The sequence below is a fragment of the Marmota monax genome, unplaced genomic scaffold (genome assembly GCF_021218885.2).
Source record: "Marmota monax isolate L192 unplaced genomic scaffold, Marmota_monax_Labrador192_F-V1.1 WCK01_AAM20220418_F8-fsc00181, whole genome shotgun sequence".
Taxonomy (NCBI): Eukaryota; Metazoa; Chordata; class Mammalia; order Rodentia; family Sciuridae; genus Marmota; species Marmota monax.
The window spans coordinates 2827150-2841365 of record NW_026694276.1 but is presented as its reverse complement, the minus strand read 5'-3'; the positions used below and the strand labels follow the sequence as shown (position 1 = coordinate 2841365).

General features: G+C 39.2%; 1 protein-coding gene across 5 annotated transcripts in view; it reads left to right on the top strand.

Moving 5' to 3' along the window:
• Positions 1-472: 472 nt before the first annotated feature.
• Positions 473-14216, top strand: part of Prkab2 (protein kinase AMP-activated non-catalytic subunit beta 2) — a 33427-nt gene continuing 19683 nt past the window's right edge. For 2 of the 5 annotated variants that reach the window (XR_009228855.1, XR_009228854.1), the window contains exons 1-8: positions 475-640; positions 867-1066; positions 4817-4983; positions 6069-6162; positions 6397-6517; positions 8447-8580; positions 9235-9303; positions 11843-13417. Coding sequence is in view for 3 of the 5 variants with exons in the window: in XM_046467277.2 (XP_046323233.1) it covers positions 911-1066; positions 4817-4983; positions 6069-6162; positions 6397-6517; positions 8447-8580; positions 9235-9303; positions 11843-11920 (819 nt within the window). In the remaining 2 variants the exon portion in view is untranslated. Of the gene's footprint in view, positions 650-866; positions 1067-4816; positions 4984-6068; positions 6163-6396; positions 6518-8446; positions 8581-9234; positions 9304-10439; positions 10473-11842; positions 14195-14216 lie in introns of those variants that run through there. The other 3 variants (XM_058586325.1, XM_046467277.2, XM_046467278.2) reach the window with 3 other exon arrangements.

The following is a 14216-nucleotide window of genomic DNA, read 5'->3' as shown; positions in this document are numbered from 1 at the left end:
TAACCATTCACTAATTTGACAAGGTCTATTTACAACTAGACACTGCATCTTGAATTCTTCCCCAGACCCAAATTTGGGCTGACTACTCTTTCCTGTGGTTTGGCACAGTCTTAGCCTCTAGCCTTGACCTCTACTCCCTCAGCCTGGAGATGAAGTCTATTTTATTATTCCCTATAGGAACCCACCTCTCCCGGTCACCGCTCAGAGAAACGCGGCTCATAAAATGTTTTGGCGCACCTGAGGTCGCGTGAGACGCCCCGAAAGAAAGCAGCACCGGTCCTGTGGCAGCGAGCCCCGCGAGTCCTCCGAGCTGTTTCCTCGCCATGGAAGTGCGGAGCCCGAGGCACCCACGTCGCCGCTGGAGCTGTCCCTGCCCGGCGCCCCCGCGCGGCGCTGGAGGCTGCGCGCGCCCACCATCGAGGCGGCGGCAGTGGCTAGAGAGGCGGGCCCGGGCTCCGCAGCGGAGGGCGGCAGGAGTGCGCAGGGGCGGCCCCGCGCCGCGGGCCTCTTAGCCATTTTAGGAGGAAACCCAAATCGTCACCCCGGGTGCAGCTTCAATTTCAATAACTTTATTGGTGGCCTTGTCCTCAGGGCGGCCATCGCGCCCGTGGTCCCGGGGAGAGGGAGCGCGTCGCTGGAGGTGATCGGGGTGCGGGAGTGGGCGCGGGACTGCGGGGGAGTCCCGAGGGTGGGTTTTCAGAGCTGGGGCGACGGGAGGCCCGGGGGCTTGCGGGCGTCCCTGTAGGCCGGGAGGTTGGGGACAATGGGGCGTGGTTTCCTGCGGCGGGGATTCCCTTCCCGGGTCCCCAGGCGCAGAGGAGTTGCGGGTGTGCCCCTGACGCGGCCGCTGGGGTGTTCCCCGCCAGGTGTAGTTCTTCGCGCCAGGTGGCCCCCGATTCGAGCTGCAGCCATGGGAAACACCACCAGCGACCGGGTGTCCGGGGAGCGCCACGGCGCCAAGGCTGCACGCGCGGATGGCGGCGGCGGCCATGCCCCGGGCAAGGAGCACAAGATCATGGTCGGGAGCACCGACGACCCCAGCGTTTTCAGCCTGCCGGACTCCAAGGTACTCCTCTCCGCGGCCCCCGACCGTGGCCGTGCAGCTGCTGCTTGGCTTCCGGGCTCCGTGTTTCCTTGGCTCCTTTTCATCGCATTGGACTGAGTTACGGGATTTTTTTATTTATTTATTTATTTTTTTTTTTTTTAAGGGATTTCCCGGGGACAGAGGTGTTCGGTCGTAAATTCTTGTGGTGCCGCCTCAAAATAGGGTAGACGTGTAGTTCTTGTTTTCTTGGTATTTTAACTAAGCCTTGAGACACATTTTTAAGGCAGGGACTATAGACACCTTCCCCGCCTGCACCATCCTTGATTCTTCTGAGAATTTATAGGTTGTAGACTCTGGTGGAAAACTTGTGAGGGTAATTTATTTGAACCGCTGGCCCTAACTTACATTTTCCTTGATTTTTTTTTCCCCCCGGAATTTTCTGTTTGTTTGGATCCCTTTTGCTCTTTTAGGAACTCTGTACTTTGGGTCCTTATCCCTTTTGGCCTGGTTGTGACCAGTCACCACTCATTTACTTGAATATTTGTGCCTAGTCTTGAAGATCAATAAAGGGCATCATTTAGTTGACTGTTCAGTTTTTGTCCTATACTTTGTAGTTGTGGTGACAGGATGTGCTTTCAGGCCAGCTTCTCCAGTGGGAGAGCCAGTGATTCCCAGATAGCTCCAATCTGCAATAGTCCTTCAAAATATTTCCTTGGCCTAAAAGCAACAATTCATTCACCTGAAGACCTTGCTTTCAGTTGAAGGACTTACAGGAAGAGGCCACTTGTGTTCACCCTAACAGAAAAGACAGATGGAGCTGACAGCAATGTGATTACCATCCTAATGTTTCTAATCACTTAGAAGTGTCAGCATAAATACTTTTAATTCTTTCTGGTAGGCTGTTCAGGGATGAAATAGAAAAATGGAGGGATTGAGGTGATTGGGGGTATGTGTGGAAGCTTTGGAGAGAATTTAGTTTTATTTGCCATAGTGGTAGTGCATGAAATTTGGATACTAGGGTTTAATTTTTTTGGATCCCAATTGAGAACATGATCATAGAAGGAGAAATGAGAGTGATTGAAAGGAGCATTTCTTGGGGGCTTTTTCTCCATTCCTTTCTTTTCTCTTCCACTTCAGAACTTTTTCCTCCTCATTTGGTCTGTCTACCCAGTCATATGTATTTACTTCTTTTAAGCTTTCCCAAGGTGATGGACCTCATTGTATTTTTACAGCTTTTCTACATCAATGACTCAGGATTTAAGTACATTGTATTTGTCAAAGTATTTGTCAAGCTATGACTGAAGTCATTGGTGTCTTGAATAAAAACCAAGTTGTTCTGTGTGAATTGGGGCCTATTCTGGATCATTCTTTCCCTCACTTCAGTCTTGCCATTTGGAAAATAAGAAAATGGTTCATATAATTCTTAATCCCATCCAAATCTAAGGTTTTTTTACCCTACCCTTTTCTTTGCCTCTATATTTTACTAAAACCTCTTCAAATTATAATTTTAGTTGTTGTTTTGTCTTTTATTCCCTGGTGGTTCTGCTGTTTTACTTTAATCAATTTTTCTGGTAGTCAGCAGCATTCCTTCCTACCACAGAAATGTCACGTCATAAATGGAAGGGCTTTGCTCCAAAATTTGGAGCATTAGTAGTTTGTGGCTTTCAGATTCTAAACGAAAAATCCTAAGTCGTAAAATACTTGATAGAAACAGTAGCCATGGGGCCTACATTGGATACCACCCAGCAGACTAATTCAATGGTTCTCATCTTATTTGTGTATTAGAATCACCTGAGATTTGTTTAAATACTTTATGGAAAATTTGAATCATTTACAAAGTAGGGAAAATAGTATAATGAATTCTGTGTACCTCTCATCAAGTTTAGACATTGATAAAGCACAAATGAATGTATATCAACCATACCCTAATCTATTGTCTCTCCACCAATTTTTTTTGAAGCAAATTCCAAATGTCATAACAAATTTCTGTATTTTTAATGTACCCCAAAAGGTGAGATTTTTTTTCTTTATTTTAACATAATCAAAGTCTTTTCTGGGATGATTTTAAAAATAGATTTCCAGATCCTGTATCTGAATTGCAATCTTAGATTATTCTTAGGCATATGCAAAAATTCCTGAAATTCTAATGCAGCCAGTCAGACAAAATGCATTGTTTTGAGAATATGGAGACTAGGTTTTCTCTTAAGCTAATTCCTTGTAATAATATAAAAGCTCCTTCAGTTTTCTTTTTTCAGCTTTTTTTTTTTTTCCTTTTAGTTAATTAAGTACTTACTCTGCTGTCTGGGGGCTGGAACCCAGGGCCTCTCGTCTGCTATATCCATGGATCTTAGATTTTATTTTAGATTATGTGCCTAGTTTCTCATATTGTAATTTTGAGAAATAGTGAGAGAAGTATGGAAAAGTAGACTTTTCCATTTCCCCCAACCGCCCCCCCACAAAAAAAAAGCCCAAGTAAATAAGCTAGTCATTTTTTTTTAATGCACATTATTTTGTTTGGTAATATCTTTACTTAACACTGTATGATCTTATTTATCTGTTTACCAATTTAAGTTTAAGCCAATTTAAGGCAGGGCTTAGCAAACATTTTCTGTAAAGGACCACATGGACCACATGGTAAATATTTTAGTCTTTGTAGCTCAGTCTTTCACAACTGCTCAGTTCTGCCACTGTGGCATGAAAACAGTTGTAGATAATAGGTATACAAATGAATGTAGCTGTTTTTCAGTAAAAACCTTATAAAAGCACTTGGCTTACTGGCTGTAGTTGCCAACTACTGGTCTAAAGGATGGTAATGAAAAACAAAAAACTAAGGAGTTAATGTTATTCAGAATCACGCAAACCTTATTTGATTACATAATTGTTTTTGTTAAAGGAAACTGTTTTATCTTTTGCTGTTTGAGGTGCCAAAATTTGCATTCCTGTACCTCAAATAGACTAAACCTGGCATAGGTGAGCAAGTAAGATTTCATAGCCACTTTTTTTTTTTTTTTCCCGCAGTACTGCCTTTCACTAGCTAGACCAAGTGCTCTATCACTAAGCTACATCCTCAGCCCACTATTTCTCCATTTTATAAAATCAATGATCTGGTTTTCTTTTTATTAATTAACTGATTAATCTGTGGTTCTGGGGTTTGAACCCAGGGCCTTGCACAGGCTAAGCAATGCTCTGGCATTGAGCTGCTTCCCCAGACCTTTGATATTAAATTTTTAATGTCTCTTCATTGTGTATCCTATTAGCTAAAATAGAGTTTATAAATTACTTATGAAATTTGGTATCTGTAACTTTCATTACAGCTGATAATTGAGAGCTATTTATAATTGCTTGTGAAAAATGTATACCTGACATTTTTTAAAAATATAGCTATCTTTTGTTTTCTTTTTTCTCTCTTAAGAGGTACTCAGAAGCATGTCATAATTGCCTGTGTATGAGTTAAACTGGCAGTAGGGGAGTAGGGTTTCTTTTCCTTTTTTTAAGGGCAATCTTGAGGCTCTGACAGGGTAAGTAATATATGCAGACTCAAAAGTTAGACTCTTGATTCATGCAGCACTTGAGCATAAGCCATTTGACTATTTTTGGTTCAAGATGAGTTCTTTTCCTATGGTTTGTTAAAAATCTGATTTAGTTTCTAATTTTAAGGCATGTCTCCATAGCTGAAGCCCAGCACCCCTCTCTACCCTAATAAAGGAGAATGATCTTTTAAGAATTCCTGGGTCACAATTTATTCTAGGGATGACCTACTCCTTCTTACAGCTCCCTGGGGACAAAGAGTTTGTATCATGGCAGCAAGATTTGGACGACTCTGTAAAGCCTACGCAGCAGGCCCGGCCTACTGTTATCCGTTGGTCTGAAGGAGGCAAGGAGGTCTTCATTTCTGGGTCCTTCAACAACTGGAGCACCAAGATTCCACTGATTAAGAGGTGAAGAAGATAAGTGTCTTGATTGAGGCTAAGGGATCCAGGAATAGAGACCTGATTTCCCTTTTAATAAGAGTGAACAGGCTGGACTTCCCATCTCCACTCACTAGATGTTCTCTTTAGAATATGCCCCTTTCTGTGACCACTTAGTATTGATGGCATTGTTTTTTGTTTTGTTTTGTTTTTAGCAATAGGCTTTTTTTTTCTTCTTCATTTTTAATGTGGTTCTGAGGATTGAACCTAGGGCCTCTTGCGTGCACGGCAAGCGCTTTACCACTGACCTACAACCCCAGCCCAATGGCATTGTATTTTAACCTCATTGTGAGTCATATGCTTTACCTCTTAGAATATCATTACCTCAGGGGAATTTGTAACAGTTTTGGTGGGTGTATTTTTTAGGATGGTGTTACACAGTCTTCCCCCCCCCCCCAGTTGTAGATGAACTCAATACCTTTATTTTATTTTTTTATTTTTATTTTTATGTGCTGCTGAAGATCAAACTCAGTGCCTCACACATGCTAGGCAAGTGCTCTGCCACTGAGCTATAACCCCAGCCCTTACACAAGTCTTTTCTATGCTTGGAGGAAATCTGTAACTGACTGAATCTGTTGCTCTGACTTCTGCACTAAAGCAAAATGCACTGTGAAGTTTGCTGTAGTAGTATTATTTGGTGCTTGCAGAGCAATAGTGAATTAATTGGTTTTCTAGTAATGGCTCACCAAAATACGGAAAGTATTTTAAGTACTTTTATATTCCAGACCTCATTGTTATGGTTTTTATACTTGTGATGGATCTGTTCTACAGGAGCAAAATAGTTATACTAAGGTGAACCATTTTGGGAGATCGTTGACTATTTTTTTCTAAACATTGATTTAAGAACCAGAATTTTTGGAAGGGTTGGCAAATATATATCCAAGATGATATAGAAAAAAAAGACCTGATTTTATACGTTATTTTTTTTACATGAGGGATACAGTGGCTTAGGGATATGAGAGGTCATTGGTATGATACCGTAAATACCACTTGTTTTTTAACATTCTGTCTTCTAAAAGGAACTTGACTGTTTGGCCTTCTGTTTTCTTCTATAGCCATAATGACTTCGTTGCCATCTTGGACCTCCCCGAGGGAGAGCACCAATACAAGTTTTTTGTAGATGGACAGTGGGTTCATGATCCATCAGAGGTAAGTCTTTGATCTAAAAAGGTCCCCATGACTTAGTAGCCTCATTTTAACTGTCATTGCTGTCTGAATTGATGGGTAGCCGTTCCCCTATACTAGAGAATTCCTCTCTCGATAAAAGATGGAGGTTCTGATTATGATCATTTTTCACCCTTAGTAGAAACAAAGAGGAGGTTGGATGGAAGAAAGGGATTTGAAAAGGGGATTCAAGAATTTTTTTTCTGCTTATCATTTCAGCCTGTGGTTACCAGTCAGCTTGGTACGATTAACAATTTGATCCATGTCAAGAAATCTGATTTTGAGGTGTTTGATGCTTTAAAACTAGATTCTATGGAAAGTTCTGAGACATCTTGTCGAGGTAATTTTATAGTATTTGCTCTCTCTTGCCATGTATTTCTTGTAACCCAAAAGTGGTTTTTAAATTTCCTTCATGAAAGTGGTCTTTTAATTTTGTTTTGTATTTCCATGTCTTCTCAGAATTCTATCTTCTGAATCCTGTATATATGTGCATATGTATATATACACACATATTTCTTAAACATTTAGGTCCTCTTCTTTATATATAGCAAAAAACATCTCAGTCTGGTATACTTTAACTTTTTAACCAGGATTTACAGTTAGACATTTATTTTGCATTGCGATCCAGTACACAAATACAAAAACATACAGAAGTATAATATGTGGTTTAATATTTACCTTTATTTCATGTGATGTATTTTTTTTCTGTTTTTTAAAAATATTTATTTAGTTATTAATTTTGGTACTGAGGATTGAACTTAGAGACCCTCTACCAACTGAACCACAACCACAACCCCTTTTATTTTTTTATTTTTTGGGAGGGGTTTCCAGAGATTGAACTTAGGTGCGCATGACCACTGAGCAACATCCCCAGTCCTATTTTGTATTTTATTTAGAGACAGGGTCTCAGTGAGTTGCTCAGTACCTTGATTTTTTTGCTGAGGCTGGCTTTGAACTCACGATCCTCCTGCCTCAGCTTCCTGAGCCACTGGGATTACAGATGTGTGCCACCATGCCTGGCAACCCCTTTTATTTTGAAACAGGGTTTCACTGAGTTGTTACGTCTGGCCTTGAACTTGAGATCCTCCTGCCTCAGCCTTTTGGATCACTGGGATTACAGGCTTATGCCACAGCACATGGCTGCTATTGTATTTTTTATAGCCCACTAGTGGGCTCTAGCCTAATGTTTGAAAACTCTAATAATATTTCAAGTTTTCCATTGACTTTTGGTGGTATCACCCAGCAGAGGTTAGATGAGCTTCATTTGTCTTATTAAACTACTCAGCTTAATCTTGTTATTTTGATAAATCAGTTCACAATTCTATAGTTTTATGAGGCCCTACAAGTTAGTAGTCCTTGGGGAAAAGTAGTTTTTTTTTTTAAAAAAAAAAAAAAAACACAATAGGGCTGAAGTTGTGGCTTGGTGGTAGAGCACTTGCCTGGCGTGTGGGAGGCCCTGGGTTGGATCCTCAACACCGCATATAAATAAATAAATAAATAAAATCCATTGACAACTCAAAAATATTTTAAAAAGAAAAAAAAAAAAGACTTTAAAAAAAATAATCCTTTGCAATTCTTTTGAATATAATCAAAAATTTGTAAATGTTTTAAGTATTTTTTTTCAATTGTAGATGCACATAATACCTTTATTTTTGATTGATTGATTTATTTTTTTTTAAGAGAGAGAATTTTAATATTTATTTTTTAGTTTTCGGTGGACACAACATCTTTGTTTGTATGTGGTGCTGAGGATCGAACCCGGCCGCACGCATGCCAGGCGAGCGCACTACCGCTTGAGCCACATCCCCAGCCCTGATTGATTTATTTTTATGTGGTGCTGAGGATTGAACCCAGTGCATCATACATGCAAGGCAAGCACTCGATCGCTGATCAATATACCTCTAGCCCCCAAATTTTGTAAATTTTTTATTATGTTTTTGATTTCTTTGGAAATATTGGGAAATAGGGCAAAGATTATTTTTATTTTTATGGATGAGGAAAATGATTGTGGTAAAGGGATTTTCCAAGGTTGTGTAGATGACAAATGGGGTAGCTCTTTTCTGAGCTCAGGCCTAGGACCCCTCTCCTCTTCATGGAATCATGTTTCTGTGTTGGGAACTTTTTCCTTGTGCTACTTGACACTTGTAGACCCAATGGGTTACAAATTATGATCCATGACTTCTATATTTAATATTAGTGGCCATGTATTTTTTTCATGCATTATCCTAATTTTCCTACTTTGCCTTATATTTGTGGAAATATCTTTTAGACCTTTCCAGTTCACCCCCAGGGCCTTATGGTCAAGAAATGTATGTATTTCGATCTGAAGAGAGATTCAAATCCCCACCCATCCTTCCTCCTCACCTACTCCAAGTTATTCTTAACAAGGACACTAATATTTCTGTAAGTATCCAGAGAATATTGCTGGAGCATTTGGGGGAACTGTAGGATTAATTGGGCCAAAATTCAGTAATCCTAGAAATTGGGGTTATTATAAAGGTATACTGAGATTATGAATTATATATATAGGAATATCGTTATAAACTCCTTTTACCAAGGCTGGGTTGTATCTTCAGGAACTAAAATGAAAGTTTATAGTTGTCTCTGTTCTTGAAAAAATCAGGACCACACTGTATTCTAGAACCAATTTCTGAGATTTCCATCATGAGATAAGGAATACTTATCACTTGGGGGTATACAAAAGAGTTATAATTTTTATTTGCATATAATTGACTTCTGTATTTATTCTCATTGATTCTCACTGAAATTATTTTTGTCATTTAGTGCAAATCTCCCATAGTTGTTGTAGGCAAGATTTTTGTTTCAGCTCTATTAAGAATAGCACATCTTGATGCTTAGGGTTTCTGCACTGAACTGAGAATTTTCCGTAATAAGAATGTATTATTGATACGCACTGGAGTGAATACATTATTGAAAGGAGATAAGGTGTTCTTAACAGTGCCAAAGAGCTCTGAGAAAGAGTAAGCTATTTTGTTGTCCATGCAACTAATGATTTTCTTTTTCTTTTTTTTTTTTTTTTTTTTTGGTATCTCTTAGTGTGACCCAGCCTTACTTCCTGAGCCCAACCATGTTATGCTGAACCATCTCTATGCATTGTCTATTAAGGTAAGAGTTGTCCTTGTTTCTTCACATCTCTCCTATATGAGAGGATAAGGGTAACATATACTGTGCAGTGGTTACTTGCTCAACTACTTCTAGCTGAAGGTGACAGCAGTGGTTAAGAAAAACTTTTTTTTTTTCTTCTTTTTTTTTTTTTTTTTTTAGCTAATGCATCCTTTGTTTTAAATCTCAGTTTCTGTGTCAGAATTCTGGCTAGCTGAATTGTCCAGTAATTAAATGATCTTTTTTGTTTCCCAGTTTTGTGGGGGTGGGTAGAATCTTTATACCACCTATTTATTTGAGTTCATGGCAGTAAGATTTCATTTGCAGAAAAATAAGTTTAGTTTCTAGTTCAAAGAATGCTTGAATGTTATAGTAAGACTTCTTTCTGGTTTTTTAAATGTGGAATTGAACTACTTTTAGGTGTCTCTGTTATATATACCCGAATGCTTGCTTCTTTCTTATATAGTAGGTAAATGAGAAAGTGACCAGACTTGCCTTGTTCCCTCTAGCTCTAGAGTCTTCCTTTCTTTCTCTGTTGCTTTAGAGTCTGGGATGAAAATATCTGTTGTGTTCTGTCTTGTCATGCCTGGTTTGGCTATTAGAATAAAGTTATATAGCTTTGTGACTGTCAAAATAAGCTGGTTATCATCAGAATGACCTGGAGAAGTTTGTGAGCATACAGATTCAGTGGCTCCATCTCCAAAGTCTTCAAAAAAGTACATTGAGATCTGGCCACAGTGATTTTCCTTTAAACTGCCTTTTTTTTTTTTTTTTTGTACCAGAGAATGAACCCAGGATTCTTAACCACTGAGCCACATCCCTGGCCATTTTTGTATTATTTTTATTTTGAGACAGGATTTTGCAAAATTGCTTAGGTCCTCATTGTGTTGCTGAGGCTGACTTTGAACTTGCAATCCTCCTGCCTCAGCCTCCCAAGTCACTGGGATTATAGCCATGTGCCACTGCTCCCAGCAAGCTGCTTTTATTTCTTAGATGTGTAGCTAGATTAGGGAAATCACTGGTAGAGCCAAGATGAATAGATTATATGGTAATACAGAAAATTTAAAAATATATTGTTGAATTTCATTTATAATAATAACCTTGTAAGATAAGTATTATTTTTAACCCCTGTTTTATAGATAAACTAAGACTCAGAGAAGGTCAAATTGCCAGTAAGTAACAGATAGGATTGAGGTCCTGTCTTCTTATATTAATTCCATGTTATTTCCTCTGTATCATCATGCCAGGTTTACCAAATAGGTCTTTCTTTGACCTGCTTCTCATTTCTATAAAATCTTTACTGGGATTATGTGCATGTGTATTTTACTAGGGCTTGAATCCAGGGCTTGTGCATGCGAGGGAAGCACTCTACCTCTGAGCTCTACTCTAGCATTTTTTTTTTAATTTTGAGATAGGATCTTGCTAAGTTGCCTAGGCTCACTTTGAACTTGCCTCAGCCTCCTGAGGAACTAGTATTACAGGCATGCCTAACTGAAGTTGATTTTTACCTGCCTTCTATCATATTTAGGCTATGTTAGTATACTTTGGTCAGTGTGTAAACCTAAGATGCATTCATTATGGATAATATAGTATGGGGGGAAGGTAGGAAGATATATTGGTTTCTAAATTGGATTGGCTTGGGTTTTTTGGTTCTGATTGAATTTTGTCTCCTATAACTGCTTGTTGATTGTCAATTGAAGTCACAAGCCTGCCATCTCCTCCTATGGTTTATCCACATGTTGTAACATAGTCTGGGAAATGGTAGTTCTTACTCTTGAATGTATTTCTAAGGAGGATTTTATCTATATTTTTTTCAAGGAGAGAGAAGAGGATTCCTCAGTTTCTTCTATATCAGGATTTATTTTCTTCTGTTCAACCTGATTTTTTTTTTTTTTTAAATAATGAAGACTGAGGGTTTTTTTTTAATGCTTCTCTTTTTTTTTTTTTTTTTTTAATATGGTGCTTAGGACAAACCAGTGCTTCACATGTGCTAGTCAAGAGCTTTACCACTGAGCTACAACCCAAGTACAACCCTGATATTAAATGGAAATTAGGCCTGCTTTAGGACTTTGAAATGATTTTTTTAGAAGGATTATTTTCCTTCTCATTGCATTTAAGATTTCCTTCTAGAAATTAATGCCAGTGTATTTCTTTTTTCTTTGCTAGTTTTAAGCTCAGTATTAGAATTTGAAATGAGGAAGGAAGAACAGTGGGAAGTTAGTAGTTTCTTTAGCACCTTTCATGTGTTGGGTACTGTGTCAGATATTGTGTAATCATCTGGACCACCTTAATGGTAGGTGTTATTCTCTGTATGATGAGGGAAAAAAGGACTTAGAGACCTTAAGTAGATTACCCAAGGCTACAAATACAGTAACAATAGGAGTCCAGTTTGGAACTGAAGTTGATCTGACTCTAAAATCAACCTCTTTATTACATCAAATTATCTCTGTGGACAGTGAATAGCTGTGTAGTACTATTGGCTGGGAACATCTGCCTCCCACAGCAACTAAGAAATTAACTGCGTGTGCTTCTTTTTCTGCAGGACAGTGTGATGGTTCTTAGTGCAACCCATCGCTACAAGAAGAAGTATGTCACTACGCTGCTGTACAAACCCATCTGAAGCCATCCTGTCTTGCCTTCATGGATTCAGGAGAAGCTTCTCCCTTGCCTTTGAACTGAACCAGTCTTACCTGAGACTGGAAGGCTGATTTGCTTTCAGGCCAATATGTGTGTTTCAGAGCTTCTGAGTAGGATGCTCTGCTTTCGCATTTGATTGCAGATGAGAGCTTTATGAGTTCATGGAATTTATTTTAAGAAGAAAACATATACATATGAAGGGAAGGTTATTGGAAGCCTCCTAGCCCCAGCTATGGGTATTCACCAGGACCCCTTTTGGGGAGCTATAGAGATAACTGTACAGGGAGTTTTTTTTCCCTAAAATGAAAGAACAGCAAACTCTTGTTGGGTGAAGATTCTACCACTGCTACCTTTGGTGTCCAAAAAATGAACTTGGGCTAGACTGTTGCCCTACTTATAGCTTCTGCCTCGCAGGGGCAGCTTCTCTTGCATGGGGTCTCTGTATTTTCACAGTGTGTGGCACAGTCTGTGTTTTTTGATATAACAAATGCCTCACAAGAACGCTTTGTTCTCTTATTTCACATTCTTCCTTTAATAGCCTCCTTCAGATCCCATACCTGACCCCTCACAAAATTCTTTCAGTAAGTGACCCCTTTGGAAAGTTCTGTGGGACCTGACCCACGTTATTGATGATGGTTGTCAGAATATCTCCTTTTTAGCCCACCAGAAGCCCAAGCCACTTTGTTACCACTTGTGTTTTAAACTTCTACTAAAGAAAATATGGGTTCAATGTTATAAGAAAGGCATACGCAGAAGATCTATTTTTTTCTTTTAATTTGCTACTACAGCTTTGACTGTATGGCACATAGGTTTTCCTGTTTGGCCTGGCCTTGCTTCCAGTTATGCTTTCTCAGAGCAGACAGCTCTGCAGATAGACATGGACCAGGGAACACTTCTAGGACTTTTATCCTTGAAAGATTTTTATGTGCCTGCATTTTTCTTTAATTAAAAAAATTCCTTTTCATTGGTCTTAAAAGACTGTATTAGAGAACTTAAGGCTTTTAATAAATGGTCTTTAAGATTTTCTTCTTTAGTTAGAGGAGACTATACTCTTATGTTAATATGGCCAGACCCATGTTCGTCTTTATCCCAAGTACTGCTCTTGATACAAGTTCATACGGACTCATTGATACACATATGGATTCCCTCAGCTGTTAAGATGTAAAGGCCATGAGGCAAGAAAGTATTCCTGGAAGGGTCTTTGTACTAAATAGTAAGAAGATCACTTTTTTCTTTCTGCCTCTTTTTTAAAAATGTGTTTAGTAATGAGGTAGGGTCACTGATTTCCATTTATGAACTGAAAAGTATTCAATCCACCCTTGGGGTTCAGAGATAAGACATTTTTTCCAAGTATCTTGGCTCTTCCATTTTACAGATAAATGCAAGTCAAACATTCAACCTTGAAGGAGGCCATACTTGATGGTTGAGAGACTCCTTGACTGCTAAGATGAACCCAGCCACACTGAAAGGGCACCTACAGGTCAGTTTAGCTACCTCTTGTTTTTTCCATGCAAAGCTGACAATTCAGTTATCTTTGGGAATCTAGACCTCCTTGATCCCAGGTATGAGGCAATAAGATGTGGGCTTGTAGTTTAGCAGGGAATGCAACCTACTAAGTGCATTGGTGGTTAATTGTGGAGAGTAGATACTGCTTTTGCCTTTCAAAGCCACCTTCTGCAATAAAAGGTTTTTGTGGAGAACCTTTTATGGTCCAAACCATTTTGTCAGTGGTGTGCCATTATAAAAATCCAGGTCAAATCCTATTTTAACCAACTCTCAGGACCTATATAGTCTTTAGTTGTGCTGGAATTTTGTTCTTACCCAATATCCATTAAGTAATTGGGCCACCTAGAAGGATTTAAAATCTTGGTTGTTACATGGAGGATTCTCTCATATTCATTTCTTGTCAATAGTACTGAAATGCCATTATCTGTGTGTTCATGTATTAAACTTTTTACTCCAAATGGGTATATCAGTATTGTGGGACAGGGAAGGAAATCTCCTCTATGTGTCTCAGACCAGAGGCTTCTTGTCAGTTTGGTCTGGCTCTAATGACAGTATGTTTTATTGTTGGTGATCTTCAGATTTAAATGTAGAAATGTACAGATTTTGTTTCCCAAATTCTTCTTTCCCAGCCAGATGTGAAATAGGTGACTACCAGTAGGTATGGAAAGGGATGTATAGGGGGAATTGGGTAGTGACTACTTCAACACAGTTTCTTTTCTAGCCTGCTAATAAATGGCCCTGAGATACCCTATTTTGGTCTGTCACCAAGAAAC